The 13999-nt window shown below is 42.6% G+C and overlaps 1 protein-coding gene across 1 annotated transcript in view; it reads right to left on the minus strand.

Annotated features, from left to right (window-relative positions):
- Window positions 1–13999, minus strand: part of LOC120918375 (polycystin-1-like) — a 104939-nt gene that overhangs the window by 41720 nt on the left and 49220 nt on the right. The window contains exons 16-22 of the mRNA XM_040329920.1: window positions 9666–13300; window positions 8209–8349; window positions 6298–6435; window positions 5523–5805; window positions 4375–4582; window positions 3895–4051; window positions 945–1079 (exon numbers count right to left, since the gene is read on the minus strand). Coding sequence (XP_040185854.1) covers window positions 945–1079; window positions 3895–4051; window positions 4375–4582; window positions 5523–5805; window positions 6298–6435; window positions 8209–8349; window positions 9666–13300 — 4697 coding nt within the window. The remainder of the gene's footprint in view (window positions 1–944; window positions 1080–3894; window positions 4052–4374; window positions 4583–5522; window positions 5806–6297; window positions 6436–8208; window positions 8350–9665; window positions 13301–13999) is intronic.

The raw sequence follows: 13999 nt of genomic DNA on the forward strand, positions 1-13999 counted from the left end.
AGAGATTGTGGAATAGACTCCCTCCAGAGGTGGTTCTGGCCAGTTCAGTGGATTGCTTTAAGAAAGGCCTGGATTATTTTCTAAATGTACATAGTATAACTGGGTACTAACATTTATAGGTAAAGTTGATCCGGGGAAAAATCCGATTGCCTCTCGGGGGATCAGGAAGGAATTTTTTCCCCTGCTGTAGCGAATTGGATCATGCTCTGCTGTTTTTTTTTTTTGGATCAACTGTGGGTATAGAATTGGGTATATGGGATTGTATGATATTATATATGTTTGTTCATTTTTTATTTTTTATGGTTGAACTGGATGGACTTGTGTCTTTTTTCAACCTGACTAATTGTGTAACTACCGTGTTTCCCCGAAAATAAGCCCGGGTCTTATATTAATTATGCCAACAAAAGACACAGTAGGGCTTATTTTCGGGGTAGGTCTTACCATGTAATGTGCTGTTTTCTCTCCCCCTCTCCCTCCCTGCCTGTCAGGAACCCCCATTGTGAACTGAGTTAAAATGCTAGTACAATCCTATAATCCACTCTATTACAGTATTATATCATGTACAATGTGTGCGTTTCTGTAATATAATTGTGCCAAATACATTTGTTATAGCGCCGCTCTGCACTTCTTTTACCCGCCGGAGCTCTCTTCCCCGCAATTATATTACAGAAACACACACATTGTACATTATAAACTACTGTAATATAGTGGATTATAGGATTTTACAAGCATTTTTAACTAGGGCTTATTTTCGGGGTAGGGTTTATATTGCAACCCTCCTGGAAAATAATGCTAGGTCTTATTTTCAGGGTAGGTCTTATTTTTGGGGAAACAAGGTAACTCACTATACAAATTAACTTTGCAAACTGACTTCTGGGATAGAACATAGAATGGCTTTTCCATATATGTGTCTGGGTTATGATGTTCTACTTGTAAGAACTTACCACACATTGCGTCAAGGCTGCGCTAACTGCAGCCACTTCCCACATACTGGAGACCGCTAAGGAGGACACAGCATGGGTCACATTGTTTCGAAGAAGCCTAAGATAATTGTGCTCTTCTTCAGTTATATTATCACCCTGTGGATGGAAAACATGGCTTACCATCATGTAAAGTGCATCACATTATCTGCTCACTGACATGTGAAGGAGGTCAGAAGATTCAAGACTGAACAGACACTTCTTGGAGCTGGACTAACTGGAAACATTAGGAAAGGCCCGGGGACAGCTCTGCTGACCTCGGAAAGGTTCAGAAACACCCAGGAACTGAGTATTTCTGAACGGCTACAAACGGCTACGATCGGCTCCACTCTGCTCTGCTCCGGCGCCCCTGCACCTCTGGCCAAATGCAGTACTGCATGCCAAAATAGCTTAAATTCAACAACACTTGCAAACCGAGTCATCATTTTTTTTTTAAAGTTGCATGTTAACTGCGTTACTCATAAACCAAGTTTCCACTGTACAATTAATTTTGTTTTCCTTCAAAGAAACAGATCTTTGATAAAAGTATAGTTTATGTGGACCTTGTTCTGCTCATCCCATGCCTGATGAACCAGTCCTGCATGGCCCAAAAAAAAAAAAAAATCACAATTTACCACTGTGATGCAATACATTTTTGTATGTTATTTTGAAGATCCAAAGTGTGCTGGTGATATATGCTTTGGCTTGTTCTGGTCCTAGGCTGCTACTTCTATGATTACAAAGCAATCACTCAGCAGATGATAAACACTTGGATGTGTACTGAGGAACGCCTTTTATCATTAAAAGGTCTTTTTGAAAGGTTTATTGGTTAAGGGCATCAAATACAGCCAACACGTTTCTGGGGGGGAAAAGCCTCCCACTTCAGGACTTGAGCAGTTGATGTTATTAGAATCATGTTGAAATGCACTAGAGCAAGGGGTGTGAAACTCAATTTCATCGTGGGCCGCATCAGCATTATGATTGCCCTCAAAAGGGCCGGTTGTATCTGTAAGATTAGATGTCCAACGCATCCCCCTCCCCTTACATTAGATGTCAAGAGCCACCCCACCATCAGAAGTTGAGTCCCCCACTCTCCCTTACATCACAGTACACCCCCCTTTCCTTATGCTGCTGCTGGGAAGAAGCTGGATGCATTGCTTGAAAGCAGAAAGTAAGGGTCTGAAGGAGGACCAGAGGAGGGCTGGAGCTCTCCTGCAGCTGCAGGAGAGGTGGGAGGGCCACATGAAATGGCCTGGAGTGCCTTGTGTTTGACACCTGTGCACTAAGGCAGCCAATTCATTGATATAGCTAGATTCACATAGACCGCCCTAAATTGCGGCGGTGTAGCGTATCGTGTTTACACTACGCCGCCGTAAGTTAGCGAGGCAAGTACATGATTCACAAAGTACTTGCCTGCTAAGTTACGGCGGCGTAGCGTAAATCGGGCTGGCGTAAGCGCGGCTAATTCAAATTCGGCTGAGGGGGCGTGATTTATGTTAATGGAGGGTGACCTGACGTGATTGACGTATTTTACGAACGGCGCATTCGCCGTCCGTGTACATATCCCAGTGTGCATTGTGGCAAAGTACGCCGCACGGTCGTATTGGTTTCAACGTGGACGTAAATTACGTCCAGCCCTATTCACGGACGACTTACGCAAACAACGTAAAATTTTCAAATTTCGACGCGGGAACGACGGCCATACTTAACATTACTATTCCAGCTATTTGATGGAATAACTTTAGGCCTGAAAGTGCGTTACGTAAACGGCGTATCTTTACTGCGTCGGGCAAGCGTACGTTCGTGAATCGGCGTATCTACTCATTTACATATTCTAGGCTGACCGCAATGGGAGCGCCACCTAGCGGTCAGCCTAAAAAGTACACTTTAGGATACAACGCTGTAAGACACTTACGCCGCTCGTATCTGAGCCCAATTTAAGCGTATCTGGTTACCAGATACGGTTAAATTTGCGTCGGCGCAGATTCAGACTTAGTCTTTCTGAATCTAGCTAATAATGTTTTTTTGTTCATCCAGTGTGTTGAGCGACAAAAAAAGATCCGATTCCCCCAATCATGCATTTGAGGTGGATGGGGGAATCCTTGCAGCTGAGCTATTGTATTCCGACAACAGGGAGCCTCCCTACTGTCAGAATACAATGATCAGTGTTGTCAACCATAGTCAGCGACACTAATCGTCTGGGAAAAACTCAAGAGGTTTGCTGTACACTAGTCAGTCAACTAGAGTACAACCAGCTTTGCCCATACATGGATCAAAATTCGACTGGTCCCCGTTGGGTTTAAATGTTCAGAGGCTGCAGATTGGCCACAGACATACAAATATTTCTTAATTTGAATGTAGTTAACTGGCTCATCTCTTGTCTACAAGTACATTTTAGCATCAGCTTATACCAGGGGTCTCCAAACTTTCTAAGCAAAGGGCCAGTTTACTGTCCTTCAGAGATTACGAGGGATGGACGGTGGTCAGTGGAAGTCAAAAAGGTCCAGACGTCAGTGGGAAAAATTAACACCCCATTGTTTGTTTCAGTAGGAGTTATTGTGCCCAGTCATTGGTTCCCATTGTTGGTGTCATCACTGATGTCATTTTCCCCCATTGTTGGTGTCATTGAGAGAAACTGTGCCCCAATGTTGGTGTCATTGAGAGGAATTGTCCCCTATCATTGGTGTCATTGTAAGGAATTGTGCCCCGTTTTTAGTGTCATTATGAGGATTTGTGTCCCATTGTTTGTGTCAGTAGGACAAATTATGCCCCATGGTTGGTGTAATTGAGTGAAACTGTGCCCCATTGTTAGTGTCAGTAGGAGAAATGATGCCACATTGTTGGTATCAGTGGATGAAATAGTGCCCCAAGGGCTGGATACAAGCATGCAGTTTGGAGACCACTGGCTTATACCAATACCATCCCCATTTCTCACCAGGCTCACAGCAGTGACCATCTCCATTGCTAACTGGATCACCAGCAGAGTGTCACCCACGACACGCATGTTCTCCAAGATAGACTCGCTGTAATTCCTCAGCCAGTTTGTCACAGAAATACCAGGTGATACCCGGGACACCGAAATCAATAAAGTGCTGGAAAGAGAATAAATAAAGGAACCCTTAATGTTCTGAAAAATACAACAAATGCTGAAATTCTGCTTTAGCATTGTATGAAGAGAATACTGATAATAACATTTGTATGATAAAACCCTTAAGGGCTTCATTCAAAACCCAAAATTCCATAGGTCCACTTTAATTGGATAATATTAGATATGTCATTGTAGTGCATAAACAAGGGATCTATGTGCAAGAAACAGAAACAGAAACAGATATAACAAAGCCGTTTCCTATATCATCTACAAAGGTCAACATTCCCATGGTAGCAGCGAAGGATGTGACCATTCCATTGACCTCACCGGTTCAACGCCAGAGTCCGAGCTCCTTGTATGTCTTCCACTTCCACATACACCCGAATCTCGCCAAGCTCTCTGCCTGCAGGAGGCCGCACACTGTACTGGCTTTTCAGTCCTCGGTATAAATGGAGCTTCTGACAACTTGTGGCAGAGCAAAGCCCAACTGACAAGGAGTAGAAGAGCTGAGTCCCTGAATCAGGATCCCTCCATCCTAGAAGACAAACAATCCATTAGTGTGATCAGTCTATGCAGGGATTTTTGAGATGAGGTTCTCCTCTTGCTTTGGATCTGCCTGTGAAGTAGCATATATGAGGGTTCTTCAAAAAGTTTCCACACTTTTTTTAACCAAGTTATAGTCTATATTACCAAAAGTATTGGGACGCCTGCCTTTACACGCACATGAACTTTAATGGCATCCCAGTCTTAGTCCGTAGGGTTCAATATAGAGAAAGGTGCGCTCATCGAGACCCGGAAGTCATCCACTTGGACAGCACACCGGCTCCCCTGCATCCAGCACAGCACAAAAGAGTTTACTGGTTGGAGAATGTAATGCGAGCGGAGGTGGACGTCTGACTTCTATATGCCTGCTAAAAGAAACTTAAAGTGGATGTTTTGTCGCTCAGGTGTGAATGGAGCCTTAAGGTGACAACTGCAAATGCATCTTCTTAGTAAAAACAGACACACTATCAGCAGTGAAAAGAACACAGCATTACATTGCCATTACAAAGAAGCTTTGCCTAATGCTTGGTACACACGATCCGAATATCGTACGTCAGATTGTACGACTTTTTTCGCTTAATAGTCACAAGTAGAAATTGAATAGGTTATTAAAGTCACGAAAATTATCGTACGAAAGGAAAAAAAAAAAATCAGAAGTGATGTCATGTGTTGTAATGTATATGTATTGTATTTTCGGACAACAACTGTACTGACTAAACGAAAATCGTACGATCTGGTATCGTACAAGGAAAATTTTCGTGCATGTCCAATAAAATAATAATCGGACGAACTGTCATCATCGTCTCTCGAAAGCTCTGTACTAACGATCCGATTATCGTAGGATTCTTCCTCGGACGACATTTTTCGTACAATATTCGGATCATGTGTACGGGCCATAAGGCTGAGGTGTGATATTTCCGGTGGCTACTCACCTGTGCAGGTATACTCCAAGAGAGTTTCTAACCACACGAGAGTGTGTTGGGGGAGCAGTGAGCACTTCCCCCCAGTTGGAGGCATATTCGGTATAAGGATGATGCTGCTTTCGCCCCATTCAGATCCTCTCTGCTGAACAGCCCGCAAATAGAACGTATAAGACAGATGATTCTGTAGGACCCCTCTCCGGATTACAAGCTCGGGGCTCCATGGCCCACTGGTGGTTGTGTTCCTGTCCAACATCAAAGGGTTCCCCAAGGAGTCAACAGCACTCCAAGTAAACTGAAAGACATGAAAAACATCTGTGTATGTAATATGCAGGGCCCCCCCCTGCTTATTATCCTGCGCCAGGAGAGAAGAGATTACACTTGTAAGCCAAAATGGCTTTCCTGGTAATATGAGGGGTGGATTTACTAAAATTGGAGAGTGTGCAGCTCTGGTGCAGCTCCATAGAAACCAATCAGCTTCCAGTTTTTTTTTTTCTTTGCCAAAACTTAATTGCACAAGCTGAAGTTAGAAGCTGATTGACTACCATGTACAGCTGAACCAGATTTTGCACTCTCCAGTTTTGGTAACTCCATCCCATGGTGCCCAACCTTTTAGATAAAAAAAAAAAAAAAAGAAATGCACACCAATGCACGCCCCAACACGATGGATAACATTTTAAATTTGGCTATAACTGTAGAGCCACCCAACATTAATACGGTTTGAACTCATGATTTAATACTCTTGTAAACATTTTTTTTTTTTTATTGCATTGCAAGAGTTTCTCACCATTGTATCATTGTGGCAAGTATAACATTCACCATACAAAATCACAGGACCACTAAGGCTGAACTGATAGGGAGATGATGAATGGCATGAGATGCATTGAACAAAGACTGGTAACACTTTGCCAGGTTGAAGCAAGACCTGCAGAGAGAGAAAGAGACTGTAAATAGTATTTAGGTATTAAAATCAATCGTTGTCACCAACGCAAGACCATTCAGCAATGCAAGACCATTCAGCAATGCAAGACCATTCAGCAATGCAAGACCATTCAGTAATCAAACCCGTACACCACTGCCCTGTAGGAACTGATATTCTTATTCATCACTGAGTACCCAACATTCCCATGTGCATGACAACATAGGGGTTGGGCTTATTGCTGTTTTTTTACTTGCAAAAATACATAAAAGATTTCCTCAGTGCAAAAGATCCCTGGATGACTTTTTGTGGCAGAAATCATTTCTCCCAATAATCACCAACTGTATGTCACTATGTGGTTTCTGCTTTTCCAGCAATCCACAACACAAAACTACATCACCGTGCCAAGTGAGGAAAGACAATATTGTAGGACAGGGGTACCCAACCAGTGACCCACGGAGCCCTCTGATGTTGCCCGTGACCTCCTGCTCTGGGATGGAATAGAATGGGCCCCTTTCACATGGTCAGTCTGACCCAATTCGACCCTCTTTGCACCTCTAAGGAGTGGCAGACGTAAACCGACTTGTGTCCTACCTCCAATCCGATCCGAAAAAAATAAAAATAAAAAAAGAGTATAGTGGGCTGTGTTCGTCTCCGCTCTGCATATGCAGAGCAGACACAGACAACCCGTTAACCCGCTCTGCTCATTGTGGCCCGCGACCGGTTATTAAGTCACTTAACCCCCCTGGCGGTGTTCCCGAGTCTGGCTCGGGGTGGTATTTCATTACCAAAAGCGGTATCTAATGCTAGTTCGCTTAGGTCTCGTACACACGATCAGTCCATCCGATAACAACGGTCCGAAGGACCGTTGTCATCGGTTAACCGATGAAGCTGACTGATGGTACGTTGTGCCTACACACCATCGGTTAATTAACTGATCGTGTCAGAACGCGGTGACGTAATACACAACAACGTGCTGATAAAAACGAAGTTCAATGATTCCAAGCATGCGTCGACTTGATTCTGAGCATGCGCAGGTTTTTAACCGATGCTTTTGCATACTAACGATCGGTTTTGACCTATCGGTTAGGCATCCATCAGTTTAATTTTAAAGCAAGTTCCTATTTTTTGGACCGAAGGTTAACTAACCTATGGGGCCCACACACGATCGGTTTGGACCGATGAAAACGGTCCATCAGACCGTTCTCATCGGATGGACCGATCGCGTGTATGCAGCCTTAGACTTTGACAGCACATGTTGCCTGACAAGTCGTGCCCCATTAAGTGCAATGGAACTATTCTAATAGGAGTGACTTGAGCCACTCTGACTTAGAAAAAGGGTCCTGCACCACCTTTGGTCTGACTTCAGCACGACTTGCATTGACTTCTGTGGAAGAAGTCGTATGCTAGTCATGCCAAAGTCGCGCTGCGATCTCGAATTCAAGGTTGCGCAAAAGTCGCGGCAGTGTGAACCGGGCCTAACAGAAGTGTTGGGTGTTTGGTGGTGGATATGGATAACAGTTGTAGAGCTTGGGGGCTTCAGGTGAAAACTAGGATGAAACAGGGGACGATTGGTGTATTAGGAGAGAATAGGAGTTGAGCCTGTTTTCCTAACTCAGAGTTGCTCAGCTATACAGATCAGTTGTCATACAGTATACAGGAACTAAAATGTAAATCTTTGTTTATGTGCTTCTTAGTTAATGCCATGGGAAACAAAAAGACAAGTATTTTTTTCACAGAATTTTTTAAATCATATGCATCGGGTTCAGTTGCGCTTACTATCTGCTGGGCTGTTGCTGCAGGTCTTCCAGGTTTCCATATAGTTAGGGTGAAGATGAATGAGTTATTAGGACAAGGTGCTGCCCAAATGACCGAGATCCTTGGCAGTCCAGGCAAAGATGGCAAGGGGCAGGATGTACCCTTTATAAACACAAAAACAAGTGAAAGGAAGTCATTAAAGTGACATAGGCCCTTGCCATTACAGAGGGCCTTAATTATCGAATTATCCCCCCTACATCAAAGTCCCCCTTACATCAGAGTCTCCCCCCATATCAGTGTCCCCATCAGAATCCTCTCTTGCATTAGCTTCCCCATGACAAAGCTCCCAACTGTCCCTGATTTCGAGGGACTGTCCCGGAACAATGTCCCTCTTTCCTCCTCATTTTGCCCTCATTTTGGTCTGATCTATACAGTTGTATATAAAATGCACTTTTTATCTTTTAAAAGGTGTTTCCCAGTGCTAAACCTTTCACGCAATTTTTAAATTGCTGCAGATTTCAAAAGCCAATATAAAGTAATAGTAGTGGAAAAAAAGCACCTTTAAGGGGGTGTGGCATGGGGTGTGTCCTATGCCTACAAACTTTTGTTAATAGGTGACCCTCGTTCCCATCTCAAAAAAGGTATGCCATCAGAGTTCCCCCTACATCAATGGCCCCATGGACACCATATACAGCCTCTGCAGTCCTTAACACTTAATTTGTGCACATTGAAAGTTTGCCACTAACCCTAGCTTGGGGCCACATAAAATCTTAAAGTGGGTCAGATGTGGCATGTAGGCCGTAGTTTTGAGACCCCTGCCATATAGATAAAATGGGAGAATATGGTGGTCTACAGACAATACAGATTGTCCAAGAAGGTTCTACCTGCAGGAACTTTCATAAAAAAGCCCAATCTATAGCTGGTCAGAGAAGTATATTTGTTTTAGACAAAATAAAATTTGCTTAGTAGTTTGGGTGAGACAGACAACACACAATTTATCATTTATCAAACTCTCCGACATTGGGAGCTCATGTCGCATGACGTGTGAAAATCAACATTTCCCTATGGGAGACGTCTTAACTGGTCCGACACAAGTCGGTCCAACTTTGAAAATGCTCCCTGCACTACTTTGGTCCTACTTTGATCCTACTTCAGCCCATTGAATATCACTGAAGTCGGATTGCTGTCTTGTATGATCCGACTTTTGCATGCGACTTGTGTTCTAATGATCTTGAGAGGGAACTCCACGCCAAATGAAAAAAAAAAAGAACGGTTGCTCGTCCCCATCCCCTTTCCTGACCAGCCGGGCTGTGTGTTGGGATAAGGGTCTGGTATGGAGTTTGTTGTAATTCCTGCAATGTACATAGTTTACCCAGAGGGGAATGTTTTTTTCTCAACAAAAGTGGAGTTACTTTTTAATCAAGAGCATTGCATGATTTTTCTAATAATGTTATAATTACAGATCTTGGCTATCTCACCATATTCTCCAGTTGTTTCACACTCCATTCATATTCCATATCCATCTCTTTCTGTCTTTCATCCAGGTCAGGATCATAAGATTGCGTACCATCCAAAGCCAAGTCGATGTCTATTGGCCAAATTCGTTTTGAGCCTCCTTGGATCTGAGCAACGAGTGAACTATGTCTGACTTGAAAAACATGTGTTGCATTATTAGAGAGCGGTGTTCCTTCAAGAGTGATGGTGAACAGCAAGCAGTAAATCCCAATGCTAAGTGTGCGTCCAGGAATGGACAAAAAAGTTTTTGACGTGTCCAATTCTGGGGCAGTTAACAAATCATTGGAGCAATCTGTCCCTTTATAAAGCTGCCATAGATATACTGTCTTGTACTTGATACATCCTCTTAGATTCACACTGATTTCAAAATTAGCACCAAAGGATTTGTACAAGAACTTTGGTGGTTCTAATATCTGGACTTGGGGCTGTTCACATGCCAGTGACCGAACTCTTACTGTTGTCTGAGCATAGACTACACTCACCAGATTGAAAGCAGAAACATGAGTCACAAAATTCCCTTCATGGCTGTAACAGTATTCAACTGTATTCTCCATACTTGTAACATTTTTATCTTCACCTTCAAATGTCCAGAGGAAATGAAGGTCCGACCCATCAGATATAACAGCAAAAAATGTGACACACTGGTTCAGAAAAACCTCTTTGATGTTGCTCTGCAGGTAAACCTTAGTTACTGGTGATTGGATGATCACTGACGATGTAAATGTGGAGAAACATGAGGGGTTACTAACATTGAGAAGAACATGAAGTGTTCCAGCTTTGAGAAAAGTGAATTCTATGGATTGACCCATAAGGGTAAACTCAGGTTGTCCGACTTGTTGGAAGGTCCATTGAAAGCTGGTGGCATATCCAGATTCCAGGGTGGCCATTAAATGCATTGTTTGATTCACAGGCCAAGAAGATGGAAGACCTATCACTTTCAACCCTTTCAGGCTCTCTGCAACTTGAATGCTATGGCTAAAATTTGCTCTGCTGACTTTATTATACGCAACGGCCAAAATATTAAATGTGCCAGAAAATGGAAAATTAAAGTGACCACAGTTATTAATGAGGGTCTCGGTGAGATTCAGCTGAGGAACCATCAATGTGAAGGACACGTTTGTGCCATGGCGGACACTGGGACAAATGTTGACTTCTTGCTCCATACAGAAGAAGTTTTTCTCTGTGCTGACCATAAACCCACTTACTGGATCCTCCACCAATAATAAAACAGATGTGCTGGCATTGCTCACCAAGTTCCAGGCCCAAAGCCACAGCCAATACTGCCCAGGTTCTGTGAATATATGTGACACGTTTTGAGTATTGTATGTGACATCTTTTTTTGCTCCAGACACGGTCCATTTCCACATCAAATCTGTGCCATTTTCAACCGAACCACATAATAGAATCCTTTTGTGCGACAAAACTGCTTGGGAATGATATGCGTCTTCAATGCCAATGCTAAGGTTGGACAAAACTTCTTGCACAGTCAACACTGTTGACACAATAGTTGAACCCAAAGCATTGGACACTGTAACTGTGATGTTCTTTAAACCTGGGGTAAGGAAATTTAAAGTCACAGCTTTCTTTTGACTAGTTGGCATTGCTGAACCTTCCCCAAGATTCCAGTTGTACTCCAGTTCACTACCAGATTCAACAAATACAGTTACGTTGACTGGATTTCCAAGACCAACAAAGCTAGCCGATTTCTGAATGTAAACACCTCTTGTTCTCTCTAAGATTTTGACTTGAGTTTGGGCATACCCACCCCCCAAGGCATTCTCTACCCAAACCTCTGCCAAAATTACTTCTAATTTAGTTGGATAGAAAGAAACAGATGAATTGTTGCTTTCCCATGGCCCAGGCCACAACACCCAGCGGAATGTAAGGTTGGTGCCTTTGATAACATTAGCTGTTAGAGTGAGGGGTTCCGTTAGACCAGCATAGCCAACAATACATGGGTTCTCTTGATGTACGTTAACACCTTCAATTGGCTCCTGCACATCTACCATGAGGAATGTTTCAGCAAAGCCCACTAAATTTTGTGCCTTCACTCTAACCCTATAGGTTCCTGGATCAGTGAATATATGAGAGATATTTGAAGGTCCAGTCACATTTAGACATGAGTTACACATTGACCAGTAATATTGCACACTTTCCCCACTAGACAAGGATGTAAAAAAATTGACCTTTTGCTTAGTCCTTGCCACCACATAGTCAGCACTTAAACACAATCTTGTGATCGGAATTTGCACATATACTATAACAGAGGTTTCACCGAAGCTCACGCTGTTATTTACCTTGACACCGACAGTTATATTGCCTGACACATGAAATGTGTATGAGACATTTTGTCCAAAATCCACATAAGTCGAATCACCAAAATTCCAAAGGAAATTGGCAGAGACATCAGAGACGACTGCAGTAAATTCTACCTCAATGTCAGCTGAGATTACATCTCCCCCATTATGTCTTATGGAAACCGAAGTAATGGGTCTCTGAACAGTCACATGAGACTTTGTCCTGTACTGGCTGACTTGATTCCACACAGTCAATGTGACAATGTAGTTTCCTTCAAACTTGTAAGCCCATGTGGCCTCTGATGAGGAAGAATTGAGAGGTAACATGCCAACGCCGGAATCCCATTGATACCAATAGAGGTGCACTGGATCTGGCGGAGGTTGCACCGAAGCATTAAAAAGGATTAACTGGGACACATTAGTAACTGAAGCTGATGCATTGATGGTAGCCACAATTATCTGATCTTCTACTATAATTATTTTGCTATAAATTTTGCTGCTCTTCTGTCCACTCACCAATAGCTTCAGTGTATAATTACCAGCAGCAACATAGCTATGCCACACTTCAGCTTTTCCTTCAACCAATATTGATTGACTGCCATCTCCAAAGTCCCAGTGGAATTTCAGCAAGAAGGGTGGTCCTGTGAGGTCTGCAGTAAATTGAGTCTTCAAATGACTGGTGATAACATCAGGGAGGACATTATTGACATGAATCATGTAAATCTGAATAACAATGGAACTACTTATGTAGCTCAAGGAGTTTCTAGCAACTGCTCTAACAGTAAAATTGCCACACTGGGAGTATGTATGGGTTAGTGAAGGCTTCGACTGGTTAGAGTAAGTTATACCATCCCCCATATAGAAATTCCATATAACATTTGTGCCCTGAGTCAATGAACAGGTTATTATGCTTTCTGCTCCCAGTTCAGTTGGTTCATTGCTTAACACTTGCAGGCCTTCAATTTTCTCTTCAATGGTCACCATTAATGATCCTGTTACGTAGCTTTGTCCATTTGTCACAGTGGCTGTGACATTGTATGTGCCAAGTGATTTGTAGATGTGTTGTGTTTGCAAATCATTAGTTTGGACAATGTCAGATTTATCACCAAAATTCCATGTGACAGTCACACCAAAGGTAGAAGGAAGACAAGTAACAGAGAACAATGTACTTTTACGAACTTCAAGAGTGGAATGGTCTACTTTCAGACTCACGCTGGAGAGTCGATGGACAACTTGTAACAGTAAAGTCATTGTGATCTCAGAGCCATCAGTATAAGCCTTTACAGTCACTTGATAATGACCTATAATGAACCAAAGTTATCATTAGCTTTTATGTTTCAATGTTTTTTTATTAGAAAGGATAAAATGGTATAGACATTCAAAAAACATATCTGGTCATTGTACAGTCATAACAGCATAAGTTCCCAGTTGGAATACCAGGAAGACATCAAAGAATAAGCAAAGAAAAAACAAAATACAAAATCCAATAGAGAATGCATAGATTATCTATGAACAAATATTTCCCTCAGCTTCGATATCATTAGCTTTTATATAGAATGTATAGTCTTTTCCTATTTTAGTATACATGTACTAGTTTCTCATTCCATATGCATCAGCCATGTTTCGTCATTAGTTTTATAACTCTGTGCTGACTGGAGATGGCGTTTGGACACAGGAATTATGCCATGGTACCCCCACACAATAATGTTTGGTCCCCATGGTTGGCCACTCATTTCCAAACACTGCCACATTAAAAAGGTTGCATGCTCCCATACACCCAGATGCCTCAGCCTGTTAGGCTTGCTCTATTTGACAATGGAGAATGGTCGGGTAAATATACATGCCTAGACAGAGTGAGCTATTTAAAAACACTACCATTTCAGGGCAAAGTGACAGTGTCTCTTTAAACAGCAAGGTTGAGCGACAGTTGTAGATAACAGAGTTGCTGGCCATAGATAAATCATTCAACCAGTGTGTTGAATAAAAGCAAAGGACTCGAT

Source organism: Rana temporaria, chromosome 12 (genome assembly GCF_905171775.1).
Source record: "Rana temporaria chromosome 12, aRanTem1.1, whole genome shotgun sequence".
NCBI lineage: Eukaryota > Metazoa > Chordata > Amphibia > Anura > Ranidae > Rana > Rana temporaria.